The sequence below is a fragment of the Aethalodelphis obliquidens genome, unplaced genomic scaffold, assembly GCF_003676395.1.
Source record: "Aethalodelphis obliquidens isolate GAN/ISIS:26980383/991018 unplaced genomic scaffold, ASM367639v1 scaffold7, whole genome shotgun sequence".
In the NCBI taxonomy this organism is placed as follows: domain Eukaryota; kingdom Metazoa; phylum Chordata; class Mammalia; order Artiodactyla; family Delphinidae; genus Aethalodelphis; species Aethalodelphis obliquidens.
Window position 1 is genome coordinate 23,351,148 of NW_020837951.1, and position 19,697 is coordinate 23,370,844.

A 19,697-nucleotide genomic window follows, 5' to 3' on the forward strand; every position below is an offset into this window, starting at 1 on the left:
ATGTTTCTGGTGTGATTTCCCACCACCCTCTTACACATGCTTCAGTCCAACCCGATATATGCCTGTTCCCTCCTCCATGCTTCTGCTCTTGTCCTCACGTCACCTCTGCCATGCCCACTGAGCCTCATCCCTATGTCTGTTAAAATCCTCGTGGAGCCAGATGGCCTGGGTTTAAACTCGAGGCTTCTGCAAACTAGCTGTGTGACTTTGGACAAGTTTCTTAATCTCTCTGTACCTTGGTTTCCTCATCTGCAAAATTAGGAAAGAATGGTACTACCTCATTGAGTTGCTGTGATGATTAAACGAGATACCAAGACCTAAGACACTTACAACAGTGCCTGAACCAGATCTACGCCATCCTTCCTTCAGCCTCCAGGGGATATTATTGGGGCTTTTTTCTATTTTTTTCTATTTCTATCTAGAACCCTAGACTCTGTGCATGTAAGGATACTTTGATATGGTTCTAATAATTATTAATTAATAAGAATTAATAATGAATAAGCAAACCTATTTCTGTTAACTCTGGCCTAAAGACTGAATTAAATTAAATGATTAAATATTAGCATATGTAAACAACAAGGTCCTACTGTATAGCATCAGGAACTATATTCAATATCCTGTAACAAATCATAATGAAAAGAATATGAAAAAGAATATATATATGTACAACTGAATCACTTTGCTGTACAGCAGAAATTAACATAGCTGTAAATCAACTATATTTCAAAAACATAAATTTTAAAAAATATTAGCATATGTGATCAAGTACCTACTCTGTAGCTTGTATCAATATTTTGCTCCATTTCTTCCATTTATTTGGGAGCTTCTTGTGCCCTGTACTTATTAACTAACTTACCAGGGTGAGGGGAAAACATTCTTTTGTGCTTTCTAAAATAGAATTATCTGGTGAGCTTTTCTAAGTGACTCCTATTTCCCTCCAACCCCACTGGCACTCCCAAATTCGTTATCAGAGAGCGCGCTCAGAGACCAATAGTTCAAGGCAGATAGGACATCCAGGGACTGAGAGCAGAGTGGAGTTTTTGCTGTCAGCTGTTCCTCACTGGCTGACACTCTAAGTGGTTGTCATTCCCTTGTGCAGATGAAAAATACCATAAAAGGCAAGGCTCAGGCAGGCAGTTAAGCAGTTTGAAGTGTTCCTCAGGGCTGTGCACCCTCTTGGGAAAGAGCAGCAGACCCCTGGCAAAGATTACAGCACACTTTGCAGCAAACTTGTGGAGGAACAAAGCACATATTGTTACCTCCTAACTCCAAGCTCCGCGGGCTAGTAAAAATACGTAGTATACATTTTTAATGGAGTGAGGGGACTTGGCTTCCCTGGAACGTTTTGGTTGGAGTCATAACACAAGTAAACTGTATTCTGGGGTCTAAATGGATGAAGCCCAGCGCCAAGCTGTGTGGTCACAAATGGGGCGACCCAGACCATTGTGTAAATCAAGTGCAGGGGCCAAGGTGTTCTGGCAGCTGCACGTCTGCACGCTCATGTGGGGAAAAGATGCCTTTTAAACACTTCCCAGCAGCCTATCCTATCTGCCACTTTTTTTCTAAATGTGTTTATTGTTCATAGAATGGATGATGTCTGCCCATTTCTATTGTTGCTAAAAATCTGGCAACTGAGTGACTTTTTAAATAACCTGGAATGGGATTTAGCCAGACAGGAGAGGGTGTGTCTATTCTGACTGGTGCAGTTCACGTCTGTTCCTTCTTGGAGTTCAGTGTGTACATGAGCTGTAAACACACACACACACACACACACACACACACACACACACACACGGCCACTAGAGTTGACTCCAGAGATCAGGAGAAAGGAGAGAACGGAGGCAGCATTCACTTCAGCCAACAAGTCGAGTCGCAGAGGAAGTGAAAACTCTGAACAATGAGCCCCTTTTCAAATGGAGCCCATCTGGTAATGGGGGGAGGTGCTAAATGATCTGGACCTGCCTTCCTGCCATTTTATGTAAGGTAGTTCCTAAGGGCTAACCGTTGGGCTCTGAAAACGAGCAAAACTGAAACCTGTGTTCACTGATGAGATTTGATTGAAACCCTGAAAGCTGTCAGAAAAGTTGCTTGGTGCCTAGGCTGAAAGGAGGGCCTGGGGGTACCAAAAATTATTGGGGGGCTTAAAGGGACACAAGGACTTAAAGGGAGTTCAGGTCTTCATCCCTGACTCTTCTGGAAGAGAGGAACACGGCAAGAACTGAATGCTGCCAGAGCTGTGAGGACCTGCTGTTACTATGAGAACATCTGGGGTGCTTATAACATTCCTGGAATCCGAGTTAACACATTGGAGCAAATGATGTTAAAGGGGAAATAAAGCCTTGGTTGGAGGGACTTACAGCTACTGAACTTAATTGCTTCCTTCCTCACAAGTGTGATGTTAAAATAATCATTGTTTTAGACCCTCTAGCCCTCAAAACATTTATGAAATCATACGATAATCAAGTCTAGCAGGGACCCTAGTGACTCTCTGTTAAACTTTTCTTTTCAAGGTGAAGAAGCTGAGGCTCAGAAAATTGCCCAAGGCCATGAAGCTAGACAATATCCGTGGAGATTTGCAAGCTATTTTTCTTTATCCCTGTGATCCAGAAATATGGTCATTCATTTTGCCTGCAGTGTGACAACCATGTTCTTAGTTTCAGTACAGAAAATTGTTTCTTTAAAGTATTTACAAGGATTTCTTTTCTGGTTATTACTAACTCAAAAATATATATAATTTTTAGGTTGGAAATACATTCCTTGCCCACCATATCTAACAATATCTCTACTGTCATTTGCATATCTCTTCCCTTTTTCTCTGCATTTTGAGAGAGATTTCTTATTTACCTTCTCCAGTAATGGTGCAGTCCTGCGCTGGTTCAGTTCGGTTATTTACTGCCTCTAATAAGGATTTGAATACTGCTCTTGAGAGTTTTCACTTTCAGGCATATTTTATCCGTTTCTCATTTCCACGTTTATCTTGCTCCTCCCCATTCCAACGACCTTGTGATTTTTCTATTTCTATTTTTTAAAGGCCATATGGAACATAGACAAATGAGTACATTCATGTACTAAACAAGAATAAAGAGCACATTTGTCATTTGCTGGAATTCATTCATTCATTCAGAACCTATGATATACCAAGCACTGTGCTAGGTATTAAAGCAACATATGCCCCCTATCATCAAAATGTATTAGGAAATGCACATCATAAACAACTGTAATGCAAGGTAGAAAGTGTTACCTATCTTAAGAAAGGCTTAAATCTCAAAAGACATTATGAATACTATACATTTTTTTGAAAATTTCTTCTGGCTCCTGCATTAGACAATTTTTAGAGATCTTATTTTCTTCTAAACTTTTAAGATTGATGCTCCCTTTCTTGAGATCTGCAGCAATTTTGTCCACTGGTTCCAGGTAGTCTTTCATATTATTTTTTCAGTATGATAACTTAAATAATGTGAGCTCTCTCCAGACTTAGTGACTTAATCCATACATGGTATGGACTTAGCCTCGTCCACACCCACCCTTCACTTATATGATGATCTCATGCCTACAGCTGGATCACAGGTGGCTGTGCAACTTCTACCCAAACTCCAGATCCTAATGCAGCTCTGCTCTCCTGGGGGAGCATCTCCTCCTGCCCCTATTGTCTGTTTCTTTGAGATTCTGACTCAACGTACATGAAAAACTCCAACCCCAGCACACAGAGTGTTTCTGCGATAAATCTTACTTTTTTGACCCATGTAAGTGATGAATTGTTGGAACTACACTTCCCAGGATGCAACTAAACATTACACATACTTCAAGAGAAGGAAAGAAGTCCCTCCCTTTTTTCTGTCCTGTTGGTTTTGGGGAATTCTTGAGGCTGCGTGGATAGGGAAAGAAGGAAGGGTGAATGGGAAACAGCTTTGAGGCCACCTTAAAAGGAAGCAGCCCCTCGGAAGTAGGAGGAGGGGTGCTCAGATTCCTGGCTGAAATAGACCAAGGGTTTCTGTAAAAGGAAACCTCCAGGATAGGCATAAAAAGTCTTTTTCCCTCCCTCCACCTCTGCTGTCCCCTCGGGGAGACTAATCCTGGATCTTGGCAATAGGCTGTCTGACAATCATCCTTTTCAGGGCTGTGGTGAGCATTCTTTCTTATTTCTGCATCTTTCTGGGCATTTTAGGAGAGTTGGGAGAGCTGCAACCAGGCTGCAATCCAGATGCCAGTTCTCTGCTCTCCACATCTGCTTTTTAATCTTCTCTACCCAAATATGACAAGTAGAAATGCGAACAAAAATAGAAGCTAAGTTAACCATGCAAGGAGCCAGTATATGTTTATGTGGTATGGGTCAAAGAGATATATATAATCCTGCACACACGTTAGAAATGTCCTGTAAATCTGGGACTAACAAACCTAAATGGAAATGATCATAGTCTGGGTGGTAGCCATATGGAACACAGACAAATGAATACACCCACGTCCTAAACAAGAGGGGTGGGGAAGCTAATTTTGTCTGTTGTTAGAATTCATTCATTCATTCATTCACTGGGTACCTATGATATGCCAAGCACTGTGCTAGGTGCTGAAGTTGGGGATAAAAATCCAAGCAAGATATAGTCCCTGTTCTCAAAGTCTGTGTGGATGTGTTTTAAGACGTGCACATAGCAACTAGTATGTAAGGTAAAAAGTGTTCATTGTCTTCAGAGAGCACTTCAAACTCTCCAGCAGCTTTCTTCTCACTTGGAGTAAAAACAAACTCCTGCTGAGACAATTCAAAGGGAAACCAAAGCGTTTTTAACCAACAGTGCTGAAACTGGATATCTGCAGCTCATCCTACCTTACTGTATATGCAAAAATTAATTCAAGATGGATCTTAGAACCCCAAAACAAAAACCATAACGTTTCTAGAAGAAAATACTTTCATGACTTTGGCGTAGACAAAAATTTCTTACACAGGACACAAAACGTACTAATCATAAAAGAAAAAAATGATAAATCAAATTTCATACCTATTACAAATCCCTACCTAGCCAAAGATGCCATTAAGAAAGTAAATATGCAACCTGAAGACTTTAATAAAATAATTGAGATAAATAGACAGATAAATAGATAAGAGGGAGAGAGAGAAAAAGATCTCTTAAAGGGCTCTTATCAGAATCTGTTTTTTAAAGCTGCTACAAACAATGAAAGACAGACAACCCAATTTCAAAAGAATGGGCAAGACATGAATAGACACTTCATCAAGAAAGGATATGCAGATGCCAAAAAGCTCATGAAAATGTGACCAATATCAGCAGTCAGCAGATAAATGCAAATTAAAACCACAGTGAAGTGTTATTCAAACTGCCTATAACGATTACAGCAAAAACAAACAAACCCACCTGACAATACCAAATACCGGTGAGCACACTGGAATTCTTACACGCTGCTGGTGGAAGTGTAAAGTGGTACCGTCCCTTGGGAAAGCCCTTTAGCACTTTCATATAAAGTTAAACATATTATCAGCCTATGACCCAGCAGTTCCACTCCTATGTATGTACCCAAGAGAAATGAAAACATATACCCACAGAAAGACTGGTTCAAGTATATTCATGGCTGAACTCATAGAAACAGAGAACAGACTGGTGGTTGCCAGAGGCAGGGGTGGGGCAGGGGGGTGGGAATGGGGAAATGGGTGAGGGTGGTCAAAAGGTACCAGAAAAAAAGAATATTCATGGCAATCTTATTCAAAAATAGACAAAAACAAGAAACATCCTAAATGCCCATCAAAACAATGGATAAACTGTGATGTGTTTATTCAGTGGAATACCACTCAGCAAAGAACTGCTGATAAAGGCAACTGCATGGATGTACCTCCCAAACAGTATATTGAATAAAAGAAATCAGACTCAAAAGCATACGTACTGCATAATTCCATTTTTACAAAGTTCAAGAACAGTGATAAAAATCAGAACACTGTTTACCTCTGGGCTGAAGGCAGAATTGACTAGAAAGTGTCACGTGAGAACTTTCTGCGGTGATGGAAATGTTTTCTACATTTGGTTCTGTAGAGGTTACAGGACATATACAATTACCAAAACCCTTCAAAACAAATACTTGAGATCTGTACATTTTACTATATGTAAATTATATCTCGATTTTTAAAACTATTTAATAAAGGGAAAGTCCTTATAATATTTTATAAGGCCCTACATGACCTTGCTACCTCCCTGATCTCAACTCCTCTGACTCTCCACCTCCCTCCCTCCACTCCAGCCACGCAGGTCTTTTTGCCACTTCATGAACACACCAAGCAATCTCCTAACTCAGGGACCATGCCTTGCTGTTGCCTCTGTCTGGAAAGTTCTCTGCCCACATAGTGACTTGGCTTGTTTCTCCACCTCCATCAGGTCCCTGCACCAATGCTACCTTAGCAGAGTAGTCTTTTGTAACCATTCTATATAACACTGAAATCATCACCACCACCCACACTACACTCCCTACCCTCCCTTACCATGCTTCTTTGCCATAGCACGCATCTACATCTAAGTTAAATAATAATAAATTAATTATACCTTTGTTTATTGTCTGTCTCTTTCCCCTGGAATGAAAGCATCTTGATAGCCAGGACTTTGTTTTGCTCATTGTTATTTCCCAAGCAGCTACTCCAATTTCTAGCATGTAGTAAACACCTATCAAGTAGTTGATGAATGAATGAATAGGAGGTAATGGTAGATCTGATGGAAAAATCACATTTCACTGATATACTTAATTTTGATTAGACTTCTCTTTCAAATTGCTGGCCAAAACACTTGCATTTCAAAACCAAGTAAGATGAATAGCAGATGTGTTTCAGGAAAAATAAACAACCTACTTCAAAGAACTCTACAATATTTTTAAGGGCCTATGTGGCCAGCTTTGACAAGACCTTTAAGATGAGAAGTCATGGAGCAAGATGACCCATGAGACTGTCCTTTGTGCTCACAGTGGGGAGCTCCAGGGGATGACATGCCCCTGGGAGTGACCCACATTCTGCAGCTCGCCCTTGTGGCCCTGCAGAGGGTCTGGCATGGAGTTTCTAAGTTGCTGTCATTTGCATTCCAAAATCACAACCATTGAGAAGCAGAGACCTGAAAGTTAGTATTAAAACTAATACAAACTAGCAAACTATTATATATAGAATGGATAAACAACAAGGTCCTATTGAATAGCACAGGGAACTATATTCAATATCCTGTAATAAACCATAATGCAAAAGAATATGAAAAAGAATATATATGTATAGCTGAATCACTTTGCTGTACACCAGACACTAACACAACACTGTAAATCAACCATACTATAATTTAAAAAATGTTTTAAATTAATACAAACTAAAAACAGGGAGATATTCCCAAGTTTGGGGTGTAAGTCCACAGAACTGGACTGGCGTCTGGCTCTGGACCCTTATGAACAATTCTGTCACTAATTGCTGGTGTGACCATAAGCAATGAGCTACAATCTTGGAGCTTCTGCTCCCTCACCTAGGAAAGAGGGGGTTCAGCCAGAAGAACTCTATAATCACTTTCGAACTCTGAAATGTTTTCAATCTGTGATCTCTATACTTATAAACTGAGGAAGGGTTCAACTTTCTATGAGCGAAGCCTTCAGTCATGACACCTACATTTAAAAAAAATAGGCTTATTACAGATGAGTTCGCTAATTTCTTTCTACAAGTGATGGCATTCTCTAAAACATGAGGCCTCGCTTCCCTTTCTCCATCTTCACCAAACACTGATGTAGGTAAATGAATGTAACAACTGGCATGTCCTTAAATATACTCCAGTGCTCAGATGTTGTCTAAGTCAACACTCGGACTGCCTGAATAAACGAAATCAGTCTGTCAGCCAAGGCTGGTGCTCTTTGTGAATCGACAACTTCAAAGCAGGCTTTTGTTCCATTTCTAGCTCGGTTTCTTATAAGCAATATGACATTGGTCAAGACAAAACTACTAGGTATAAAATAAATAAGTTACAGGGATGTAATATGCAGCACAGGGAATATATACAGTCAATATTTTATAACTGTGTATGGACTATATGCTATAAAAATATCAAATTACTATGTTGTACACCTGACACTAATATAATGTTGTAAGTCAACTATACTTCAATTTAAAAAAATCCCAGGACTTCCCTGGTGGTCAAGTGGTAAAGAATCCACCTTCCAATGCAGGGGACGCAGGTTCGATCCCTGTGGGGAATTAAGATCCCACATGATGCGGGGCAACGAAGCCCGCACACCACAGCTACTGTGCACGTGCACCTTCATGAGCGAGCCCATGTGCCGCAAACTACAGAGCCCGTGTGCCACCACTAGAGACAGAAAGCCTACACGCCACAACTAGAGAGAAGCCTGAACGCTGCAACGAAGAGATCCGTAACGAAAGATCCATATCTTTTATCCTTCCACCATAACGAAAGATCCCACATGCCTCAATGAAGATCCCATGCGCTGCAACTAAGACCTGACGCAGCCAAAAAAAATAAGGAAAATAAATGAATAAAATTTTTAAAAATCCCATCTGAGTCAATCTAAATAAATATCATCTATAAAACCACGATCATTCCAGTCTCTCCTTACCCAAAATTTATTGTGAGGATTAAATGAGGTAATACATAGGAAAGCTTAGTAAAACTATTGTGTGAATATGAGATAGTATTATTATAATATTGGACTTTGAAAGTCAACCTAAAACCAAATGGAAATGCTGGGAGTTCAGGAAGAATTTTTGAACCTTTGAGCACTTGGAATAGAGAGAGTCTATCAGGTCTCCCCCGATTCGCAGTACACATGCAGAGAACAGGGGTGCTGTGGGGAATAAGACAAGACAGTTTTGAGTCAGAGGCCAGAATTCACATCCCAGTTCATGGGTTTATGAGCTGTGAGGCTTTGGGAAAGTTAATCACTCTGGGCCTGTGTAAAGGTTTGTTTGAGTAGTCTCAACTCTTTGGAGGTAAAATGTAGAACACTTTTTACTTTCCTAGCACCTGTTCTGGGTTGACTCCTCTTTTCTGCTGGATTGTAGACTCCCTCAAGGACAAATCAGTCAGATCCTAACGCTTTCCAGGAATTCTATTTGTATAAGTGGAACATTTTAAAATGTCATTTTCTAATTGTTCAATGCCAGTATTATAGAGATATAGTGGACGTTTGTATATTGACCTTTTATCCTGAGACCCTGCTAAATTCACTTAATAGCGTGAGCAGCTTTTTTGTAGGTGTCTTAATTTTCTCTATAAATAATCGTTATTCTGTGAGGAAAGACAGGTTTTTTTCCTAGCTTTTTTTCTTCTAGTCTTCTTCTTTTTCTTCTTCTATTCTTCTTTTCCTAGTATGCCTTTTATTTCATTCTTCAAAAATGGCACACTGGGCTTCCCTGGTGGTGCAGTGGTTGAGGGTCCACCTGCCGATGCAAGGGACATGGGTCCGTGCCCCGGTCCAGGAAGATCCCACATGCCGTGGAGCGGCTTGGCCCGTGAGCCATGGCCGCTGAGCCTGCGCGTCCGGAGCCTGTGCTCCGCAACGGGAGAGGCCGCAACAGTGAGAGGCCCGCGTACCGCAAAAAAAAAAAAAAAAAAAAAGGCACGCTGTCAGCAAGCCCTTCATGGCAGCTGTTGTTTCTCCAAACTGGACGTTCTCAGCAGCAGGCTTTAGGGGCAGTTGTGAGAAAATGGGGAAGAAGATCTCACCTGACACCTTACACACAGTATCCTTATCTTTAAATTGGGAATAGTAATTCTACCTCCCGGGTATGTTATGAGAGAAACACAAGATCACGTAAAGAAATATGTGGCAAACGCAATAGGCTGCATATAGTTGGTGCTCAGTAAATTAGTATTAAGTTTTGGTAATACTGGTGTCAGGAACATTCTCAGTTTAGAGGCCAACTATATAATGACTGTCTGTGCCTCTTGCCATCTGGAAGACACAGTCAAGATTTTCCATGCTTAGGCACCAACGCCATGTTAGGCAAGTTGGTGGCCATCTATCTGGTCTCAGACTTTTTGGATCCAATACCTAAATGTTGTAAAGATTTTTGAGAAAACATTTTGAGAAAACTGGATAGAGACTACCCATTTTACGATTAGTAATAATGTTTGAACAGGGTTCTTTAATTTGGTTCTTTGAAAGCACAAGCTTTGGAACCCGGTGGGTGAATTGCTTATAGATTTGCTAAACAATGTAGGGTCAAAATTCACTCATTATAGTGTGTGTTAACTAGTTATTTTCTTGTTGGATTGCCAGTTGCTCCTACTATGAGAGCAATAAATGCACCTATAGCTAAAATGAGCAAAGTTCCAGTTTTATTCTTGGTCTTGTTTTCCTTTGACGTTTCATGCCTGTGTGCCTGGCTTACTTCTTTCTTCTGTGGAAGGGCCTCTGACATGCTTCAGTTCAGTACACAGTTTACAGTGGCTGCTGCCACCTCTAATGAATTTGCTTCTCTTTTCAGATACACACGTGGCAGGGTAAGTGACACATCTCTGCACAATCACACCAGGCCTTGCCCTTGGCCACATGGTCATGGAGTCAATGAGTTTCTTAGGCACTTCCCCTAGACCTTAAAGGACACAGTTCCAATTGTGCTGTCACAGGACACATGGGTCCACTGGTCACTTCTTTCCAGCTTTGATTGACTACTCGGGCTACTGGGGATGTTGGTTCTGTATGTTGATCAAACTGACCACTGGTCCTTAAGTCTTTTCCACCACATCTCTGTAGGCCACTCTGATCATATGGTTCCCAGGATCCCTTTGATGCTTTCTGATCCAGAACAGTGATCCCTAACCTTCTTCTTGTTTCTCTTAGGATTTAGGATGAGAAGGAATGTTTCCAGACAAAATGCTTCCCAAGTGATATATCCCTAGAGATTAAAGAATCTTTTGCTATGTTGTCTTCCTAATCCATTTTCAAGTGCTTTCTAGTTCTCCCACACTGATGATAAAGATCAGAATGATTAAGCTTAATATGCAAAAGATATGGCTAAACTAGCTATTCAGTTCTTTGAGGCTATTTAACTCTTTTCTGTCAACTGTACTTGGGTTGCACATTCATACCAATATTTTATCTGTGGTCAAGGGAAAAGATGCTTTCTTCAGCCTTCGGAATAGGGCAGTCAAATCTTTTCAACTGTGTAGTGAAAGTAACCATGTGTCATTGCCTTCCACTAAAATTGAAGAAAGGGTCACCCATCTTGCCATGACGTTTGTTTGGCTACGGCGACTGCTACGTAAGAGTCTTATGACACCTAGACAATTGTTTGAACATGTCTTGCAATACTTACCAACTCATTAAATTTAAATGATCAATTGCTCTCATGTTCATAGTCACTGTAGAATAAAAGAGACTGTGTGTACAGTGCGTGTGGTTATACATACATTCACAAGTGTATGAGTGTTTGTGACCATTCTTTTATTTTTTTGCACAGCACTAGATCTATGGGACCTATTTTCCATATAGATAGATAAGGGCAAGACAAAACACAGGGGACTTTAACCCTGCTTATGCCTTGAAGAAGTCTGATCCTGGATGTTGGGATGCTTGGTGATTTTCCAGACTCTAGGAATCAGTGTGAATTTGGCCCATAGCCCATAAGCAAACAACTTTCTTGCACTAGGAAATGACCTCAGCATAGACTAAAGATAACCACCGTGGGAGAAATGCCTACTTGGCTTTTTTCTTCATATTTGGCCCCATTCCTTAACATCTGAGAGCCAGAGAGATGGCCTGTCTTCCAAAGCCTGTTGCACACAAACAGAAGGCAAACCCAAGTCACAGTCCTAAAAGGCAGGGGAAGAATGAATCTTTGTCCAGCTTCTCTTTTTCCCATCGTCAGCCTGATGACTAGATGCATGTAGTCCAACTTGCCACGGATGCTTTGAACAAAATGAACCAACGTCCCAGGGAAAATCTATTAAGTGAAAATTAGCATCTATACCACCTCTCCCTTTCCTCTAGGCTCACAAAGCATCTTTAGAGAGTAAAGGGAACAAAATTCTTAATCATGCAACAGGAATTTCAGTTTAAAAAAAAAGTATGATTTCTTGACTCCATAATTAACTTGCTGTGTGAGCATAGGAATTTCATTGGGCCTTTCTGTGCTCAATTCCACAGCTTTAAAAATGGAACTCATTGGACTCAGGCCTTGGCTCCCTGTAGTACTTCTTTCAAGCTGGGATTTTGCCCTAGGTAGCTGCCTTTAATGGAGGCTCACCAGATGCAGGAAGCCTTAGAACCACAGCTTCCAACAGTCTTCAGATGTCATGCTCTCCAAGTGTGCAAATGTGCACACACACAACGTGTCTTTCCCCACAGCACTAGGAGATCGCAAAGTATGGTGCGTCCAAGCTCTACTTGAGGTTGAGCTGCTGGAGAACACGGTCAGCATCAGCCACAAAGGAGCATCAGGAAAATGCCTGTGGATTTAGTGTCCAGGGTAACAGCCAGCCCCTGAGGGCAACTTTTGCTTGAGTGGAGAGAAGAGCACAGAGAGCTAGAGAACACTTCCAGTAATGCTTGGAGAACAAGGTTAAGTTCTCATCTGCAGGGAGTTGCTAGTATTTCTCTGTTCTTTGACAAACAGCTTGGCCCCCAAGACAACCTCATACTTGGAAAGCTGTTTTACTCCCCACATCAACTGAGGAATGTAAATACCTTTGTCAAGATGGAAGTGAAGAGGCTTCAATCTATTTCTCCAGGGATGGGAATGGCTGAGTTCATTGCTGTAGGGCCTTGTGATTACTCAGCAGATGGGTCCTCTTTCCATCCACTGCAAATGCTTTTGGCCACTTTGCAAAATATCCTAAGATCTTGGGAAAACAAACATTTTGGAAATTGTAGAAAAGTTAGCTTCACTTTTCTTCTTCTGGGGTAATTAGTTGGTTCCAACATACAGATCCATTGCTGAACATGTCAGTGGCTAAAGGGCATGAAATTAAAATCATGGAAACTGTTTGACAAGAACTTGCCTCTATACAATCTAAGGAGCTCTTCTTTTGATTCCTACTATTAAAACTCGTAGATCAGGCTGTCCAACTGAATCGCCTGCAATGAGGTAAATATTCTATATCTATGCTTTCAGTATGGCAGATACTAGTCATATGTGGCCATTAAGTACTTGAAATGTGTCTAGTGTGACTGAGGAATTGATTCTTAATATTATTTAATTGTAATTAGCTTAAATTTAAATAGACGTATATGCCTAACGGCTATATGTTAGGTAAGGTTAAACATTAAATTTGTAATTTATTCTCTTTGTACCAGCTGCAAGATGCCATTATTTGTGGTCATCTTCACTGATTCCCCAGGACAAGGCTGAAAGGAAAAATGACTGTAAGAGTCTTAAAACATTTAACACCACTAACTAAAAAGGAGATAATTGAGTCCATCGACAGATGAATGGATAAAAGATGTGGTACATACATGCAATGAAGTACTACTCAGCCATAAGAAAGAACGAAATAATGCCATTTGCAGCAACATGGATGCAACTAGAGATTGTCATACTAAGTGAAGTAAGTAGGAAAGAGAAAGACAAATACCATATGATATCGCTTATATGTGGAACCTAAAATATGGCACAACTGAACCTACCTACAAAACAGAAATAGACTCATGGACATAGAGAACAGACTGTGGTTGCCAAGGGAAAAGCAGGGAGGGGGAAGGATGGTCTGGGAGTTTGAGGTTGGTAGATGCAAACTATTACATATGGAATGGATAAACAACAAGGTCCTACTGTATAGCACAGGGAACTATATTCAATATCCTGTGATAAACCATAATGGAAAAGAATATGAAAAATAATGTATATATGTGGATAACTGAGTCACCTTGTAGTACAGCAGAAATTAACACAACATTGTAAATCAACTATACTTCAACTTAAAAAGTAAATTAAAATAAATAAAAATAAAAAGGAGACAATTCAGTAGAGGGGGTACCTTAAGTGAAATGAAAACGAAATGGACTCTAGACTCTGCCAAGAAAAAGAGGAGTTAGTTCTAATTCTGGTCTCCCCCTTGGGCTTACAATAAGTCAAGGTTAAATCATCTAGAATCCATCTGAGTTGTTCTTTAATCAAACTACTCAAACATGGCTGCATCTCCCCTATGCAATGATGCATTAACCACTGAATGTGTATTCCAGCTACCCAGGACCATCTTCTAGTCTCTTACAAGCCTTCTTTTGTGGTGCAAAAGAAATTATGATTCTGACTAAGTGGCTGACGGCAACAACTTTCCATTCTCTGGAACATCAAAAGCAAAAATTTTTCCTCCACTCGGTTGCACAATCGCTATGTGCAGTAGCAGTAAAAAGAAAAAAGAATTCCCTGATGATTTCCAGACTGATCCTCAAATGAGTATGTTAAATGCCATGATTAAAACTGAGGGCAGACTTCTTTCTTTCCTCTTCCCTTTTCCAAGCGGCCCCAGCATCCTGCCACCCCTACCTCCTTCAGTAGTGCTTCTGAACGCTTCAGAGAGGAAGACTCCAGGAATCTGTCTGCCCAAGAAGCTGCTCGAGTACCAGGCGGGGAATGGGAAGATGAGGTTCCTGTTCAGCGAAGCCTCTAATCAGCTGCATGAGTTCTGGCAATTCCTTTAATACCCTTGGGCTTTTACTACGCCATGTGGCTGACAAGGTCTTGGTGTTCCGGCCGGGTGTCAGGCCTGAGCCTCGGAGGTGGGAGAGCCAAGTTCGGGACACTGGACCATCAGAGACCTCCTGACCCTATGTAATATCCATTGGCTAGAGCTCTCCCAGAGATCTCCATCTTGACACTAAGACCTAGCTCCACTCAATGACCAGTAAGCTCCAGTGCTGGAAACCCCATGCCAAACAACTAGCAAGACAAGAACACAAGCAGACCAATTCGCAGAGAGGCTGCCTAAAATCATACAAAGGTCACAGAAACCCCCAAAACACACCACCTGATGCAGTCCTGCCCACCAGAAAGACAAGATCCAGGCTCATCCACCAGAACAGAGGCACCAGTCCGCTCCACCAGGAAGCCTACACAACCCACTGAACCGACCTCACCCACTGGGGGCAGACACCAAAAACAACGGGAACTATGAACCTGCAGCGTGCAAAAAGGAGACCCCAAACACAGTAAGTTAAACAAAATGAAAAGACAGAGAAATATGCAGCAGATGAAGGAGCAAGGTAAAAACCCACCAGACCAAACAAATGAAGAGGAAACACGCAGTCTACCTGAAAAAGAATTCAGAGTAATGATAATAAAGATGACCCAAAATCTTGGAAATAGAATGCAGAAAATACAAGAATTGTTTAACAAGGACCTAGAAGAACTAAAGAGCAAACAAACAATGACGAACAACACAATGAATGAAATTAAAAATTCTCTAGAAAGAATCAATAGCAGAATAACTGAGGGAGAAGAACGGATAAGTGACCTAGAAGTTAAAATAGTGGAAATAACTACCACAGAACAGAATAAAGAAAAAAGAATGAAAAGAATTCAGGACCGTTTCGGAGACCTCTGGGACAACATTAAACACACCAATATTCGAATTATGGGGGTCCCAGAAGAAGAGTCAAAGAAAGGGACTGAGAAAATATTTGAAGAGATTATAGTTGAAAACTTCCTTAATATGTGAAAGGAGATAGTCAAGTCCAGGAAGCACAGAGAGTCCAATACAGGATAAATCCAAGGAGAAACACACCAAGACACATATTAATCAAACTATCAAAAATTAAAAACAAAGAAAAAATATTGAAAGCAGCAAGGAAAAAGCAACAAATAACATACAAGGGAATCCCAAAAAGGTTAACAGCTGATCTTCCAGCAGAAACTCTGCAAGCGAGAAGGGAGTGGCAGGACATATTTAAAGTGATGAAAGAGAAAAACCTACAACCACGATTACTCTACCAAGCAAGGATCTCATTCAGATTTGATGGAGAAACTAAAACCCTCACAGACAAGTGAAAGTTAACAGAATTCAGTACCACCAAACCAGTTTTACAACAAATGCTAAAGGAAATTCTCTAGGCAGGAAACACAAGAGAAGGAAAAGACCTACAATAACAAACCCAAAACAATTAAGAAAATGGGAATAGGAACATACATCTCCATAATTACCTTAAATGTAAATGGATTAAATGCTCCCACCAAAAGACATAGACTGGCTGAATGAATACAAAAACAAGACCAGTACATATGCTGTCTACAAGAGACCGACTTCAGACCTAGGGACACATACAGACTGAAAGTGAGGGGATGAAAAAAGATATTCCATGCAAAAGGAAATCAAAAGAAAGCTGGAGTAGCAATTCTCATATCAGATAAAATAGACTTTAAAATAAAGACATTACAGAGGGCAGACAACAGAAGCAAGAAGAACTACAACCCTGAAGCCTGCGGAACAAAAGCCACATTCACAGAAAGATAGACAAGACAAAAAGGCAGAGGGACATGTAACAGATAAAGGAACAAGATAAAACTGCAGAAAAACAACTAAATGAAGTGGAGATAGGCAAGCTTCCAGAAAAATAATTCAGAATAATGAGAGTGAAGATGATCCAGGACCTCAGAAAAAGAATGGAGGCAAAGATTGAGAAGATGCAAGAAATGTTTAACAAAGACCTAGAAGAATTAAAGAACAAACAAAAGGACATGAGCAATAGAATAACTGAAATGAATACTACATTAGAAGGAATCAATAGCAGAATAACTGAGGCAGAAGAACGGATAAGTGACCTGGAAGACAGAATGGTGGAATTCACTGCCACAAAACAGAATAAAGAGAAAAGAATGAAAAGAAATGAAGACAGCCTAAGGGACCTCTGGGACAACATTAAATGCAACAACATTCACATTATTGGGGTCCCAGAAGGAGAAAAGAGAGAGAAAGGACCCGAGAAAATATTTGAAGAGATTATAGTAGAAAACTTCCCTAACATGGGAAAGGAAATAGCCACCCAAGTCCAGGAAACCCAGAGAGTCCCAGGCAGGATAAACCCAAGAAGAAGCAAGCCAAGACACACAGTAATCAAATTGACAAAAATTAAAGACAAAGAAAAATCACTGAAAGCAACAAGGGAAAAACGACAAAAAACATACAAGGGAACTCCCATAAGATTAACAGCTGATTTCTCAGCAGAAATTCTAGAAGCCAGAAGGCAGTGGCATGATATACTTAAAGTGATGAAAGGGAAGAAACTACAACCAAGATTACTCTACCCAGCAAGTATCTCATTCAGATTTGAGAGAGACATCAAAAGCTTTACAGACAAGCAAAAGCTAAGAGAATTCAGCACCACCAAACCAGCTCTACAACAAATGCTAAAGGAACTTCTCTAACTGAGAAACACAAGAAAAGAAAAGGACCTACAAAAACAAACCATAACAATTAACAAAATGGTAATAGGAACATACATACCGATAAATACCTTAAACGTGAATGGATTAAATGCTCCAACCAAAAGACACAGGCTCGCTGAATGGATACAAAAGCAAGACCCATATATATGCTGTCTACAAGACACCCACTTCAGACCTAGGGACACATACAGACTGAAAGTGAGGGGATGGAAAAAGATATTCCATGCAAAAGGAAATCAAAAGAAAGCTGAAGTAGCAATTCTCATATCAGATAAAACATTTTAAAATAAAGAATGTTAAAGAGACAAGGAAGGACACTACATAAATATGAAGGGATCAATCCAAGAAGAAGATATAACAATTATAAATATATATGCACCCAACATAATAGCATCTCAATACATAAGGCAACTGCTAACAGCTATAAAAGAGGAAATCGACAGTAAGACAATAATAGTGGAGGACTTTAACACCTCAGTTACACCAATGGACAGATCATCCAAACAGAAAATAAAGAAACTAAAAACTGAAATGACACAATAGACCAGATTGATTTAATTGATATTTATAGGACATTCCATCCAAAAACAGCAGATTACACTTCCTTCTCAAGTGCACATAGAACATTCTCCAGGATAGATAACATCTTGGGTCACAAATCAAGCTTCAGTAAATTTAAGAAAATTGAAATCACATCAAGAGTCTTTTCTGACCACAACGTTATGAGATTGGTAATCAAATACAGGGAAAAAAACTTAAAAATCACGAACACATGGAGGATAAACAATATGTTACTAAATAACCAAGAGATCACTGAAGAAATCAAGAAATACCTAGAGAAAAGTGACAATGAAAACATGACCATCCAACACCTATGGGATGCAGCAAAAGCAGTTCTAAGAGGGAAGTTCATAGCAATACAAGCTTACCTCAAGAAACAAGAAAAATCTCAAATAAACAATCTAACCTTACACCTAAAGGAACAGAGAAAGAAGAACAAACAAAACCCAAAGTTAGTAGAAGGAATGAAATCATAAACATTAGAGCAGAAATAAATGAAATAGAAACAAAGAAAACAATAGCAAAGATAGATAAAACTAAAATCTGGTTTTTTGAGAAGACAAACAAAATTGATAAACCATTAGCCAGACTCATCAAGAAAAATAGGGAGAGGACTCAAATCAATAAAATTAGAAATGAAAAACAAGTTACAACAGACACCGCAGAAATACAAAGCATCTTAAGAGACTACTACAAGCAACTCTTTGCCAATAAAATGGACAACCTGGAAGAAACAGACAAATTCTTAGAAAGGTATAACCTTCCAAGACTGAACCAGGAAGAAATAGAAAATATGAACAGACCAATCCAAGTAATGAAATTGAAACTGTGATAAAAACTCTTCCAACAAACAAAAGTCCAGAACCAGATGGCTTCTCAGGTGAATTCAATCAAACATTTAGAGAAGAGCTAACACCTAACCTTCTCAAACTCTTCAAAAAAACTGCAGAAGGAACACTCCCAAACTCATTCTATGAGGCCGCCATCACCCTGATACCAAAACCAGACAAAGATACTACATAAAAAAGGAAATTACAGACCAGTATCACTGATGAATATAGATGCAAAAATCCTCAAAAAATACTAGTAAACAGAATCCAAAAACACATTAAAAGGATCATACACCATGATCAAGTGGGATTTACCTCAGAGATGCAAGGATTCTTCAATATATGCAAATCAATCAATGTGATACCATATATTAACAAATTAAGAATAAAAACCATATAACCATCTCAGTAGGTGCAGAAAAAGATTTGACAAAATTCAACATCCATTTATGATAAAAACTCTCCAGAAAATGGGCATACAGGGAAGCTTCCTCAATATAATAAAAGGCATATACGACAAACCCACAGTAAACATCATTCTCAATGGTGAAAACCTGAAAGCATTTCTTCTAAGATCACACTCTCACCACTATTATTCAACATAGTTTTGGAAGTCCTAGCCACAGCAGTCAGAGAAGAAAAAGAAATAAAAGGAATACAAATTGGAAAAGAAGATGTAAAACTGTCACTGTTTGCAGATTACATGATACTGTACCTAGAGAATCCTAAAGATGCCACCAGAAAACTACTAGAGCTATTCAAAGAATTTGGTAAAGTTGCAGGATACAAAATTAATGCACAGAAATCTCTTGCACTCCTATACACTAATGATGAAAAATCTGAAGAAGAAATTAAGGAAACACTCCCATTTACCATTGCAACAAAAAAAATAAGATACCTAGGAATAAACCTACCTAAGGAGACAAACGACCTGTATGAAGAAAACTATAAGACAC

The 19,697-nt window shown here is 39.7% G+C and overlaps 1 protein-coding gene across 15 annotated transcripts in view; it reads right to left on the reverse strand.

Annotated features, from left to right (window-relative positions):
* The window catches only part of PALM2AKAP2 (PALM2 and AKAP2 fusion), a 607,743-nt gene that overhangs the window by 380,583 nt on the left and 207,463 nt on the right, over nucleotides 1-19,697 (reverse strand). Inside the window, exon 1 of one of the 15 annotated variants that reach the window (XM_027105247.1) lies at nucleotides 6,537-6,732. The exons of the other annotated variants lie outside the window; for them this stretch is intronic. Coding sequence (XP_026961048.1) covers nucleotides 6,537-6,577 — 41 coding nt within the window. The 5' untranslated portion in view covers nucleotides 6,578-6,732. Of the gene's footprint in view, nucleotides 1-6,536; nucleotides 6,733-19,697 lie in introns of those variants that run through there. 15 annotated transcript variants of the gene reach the window in all.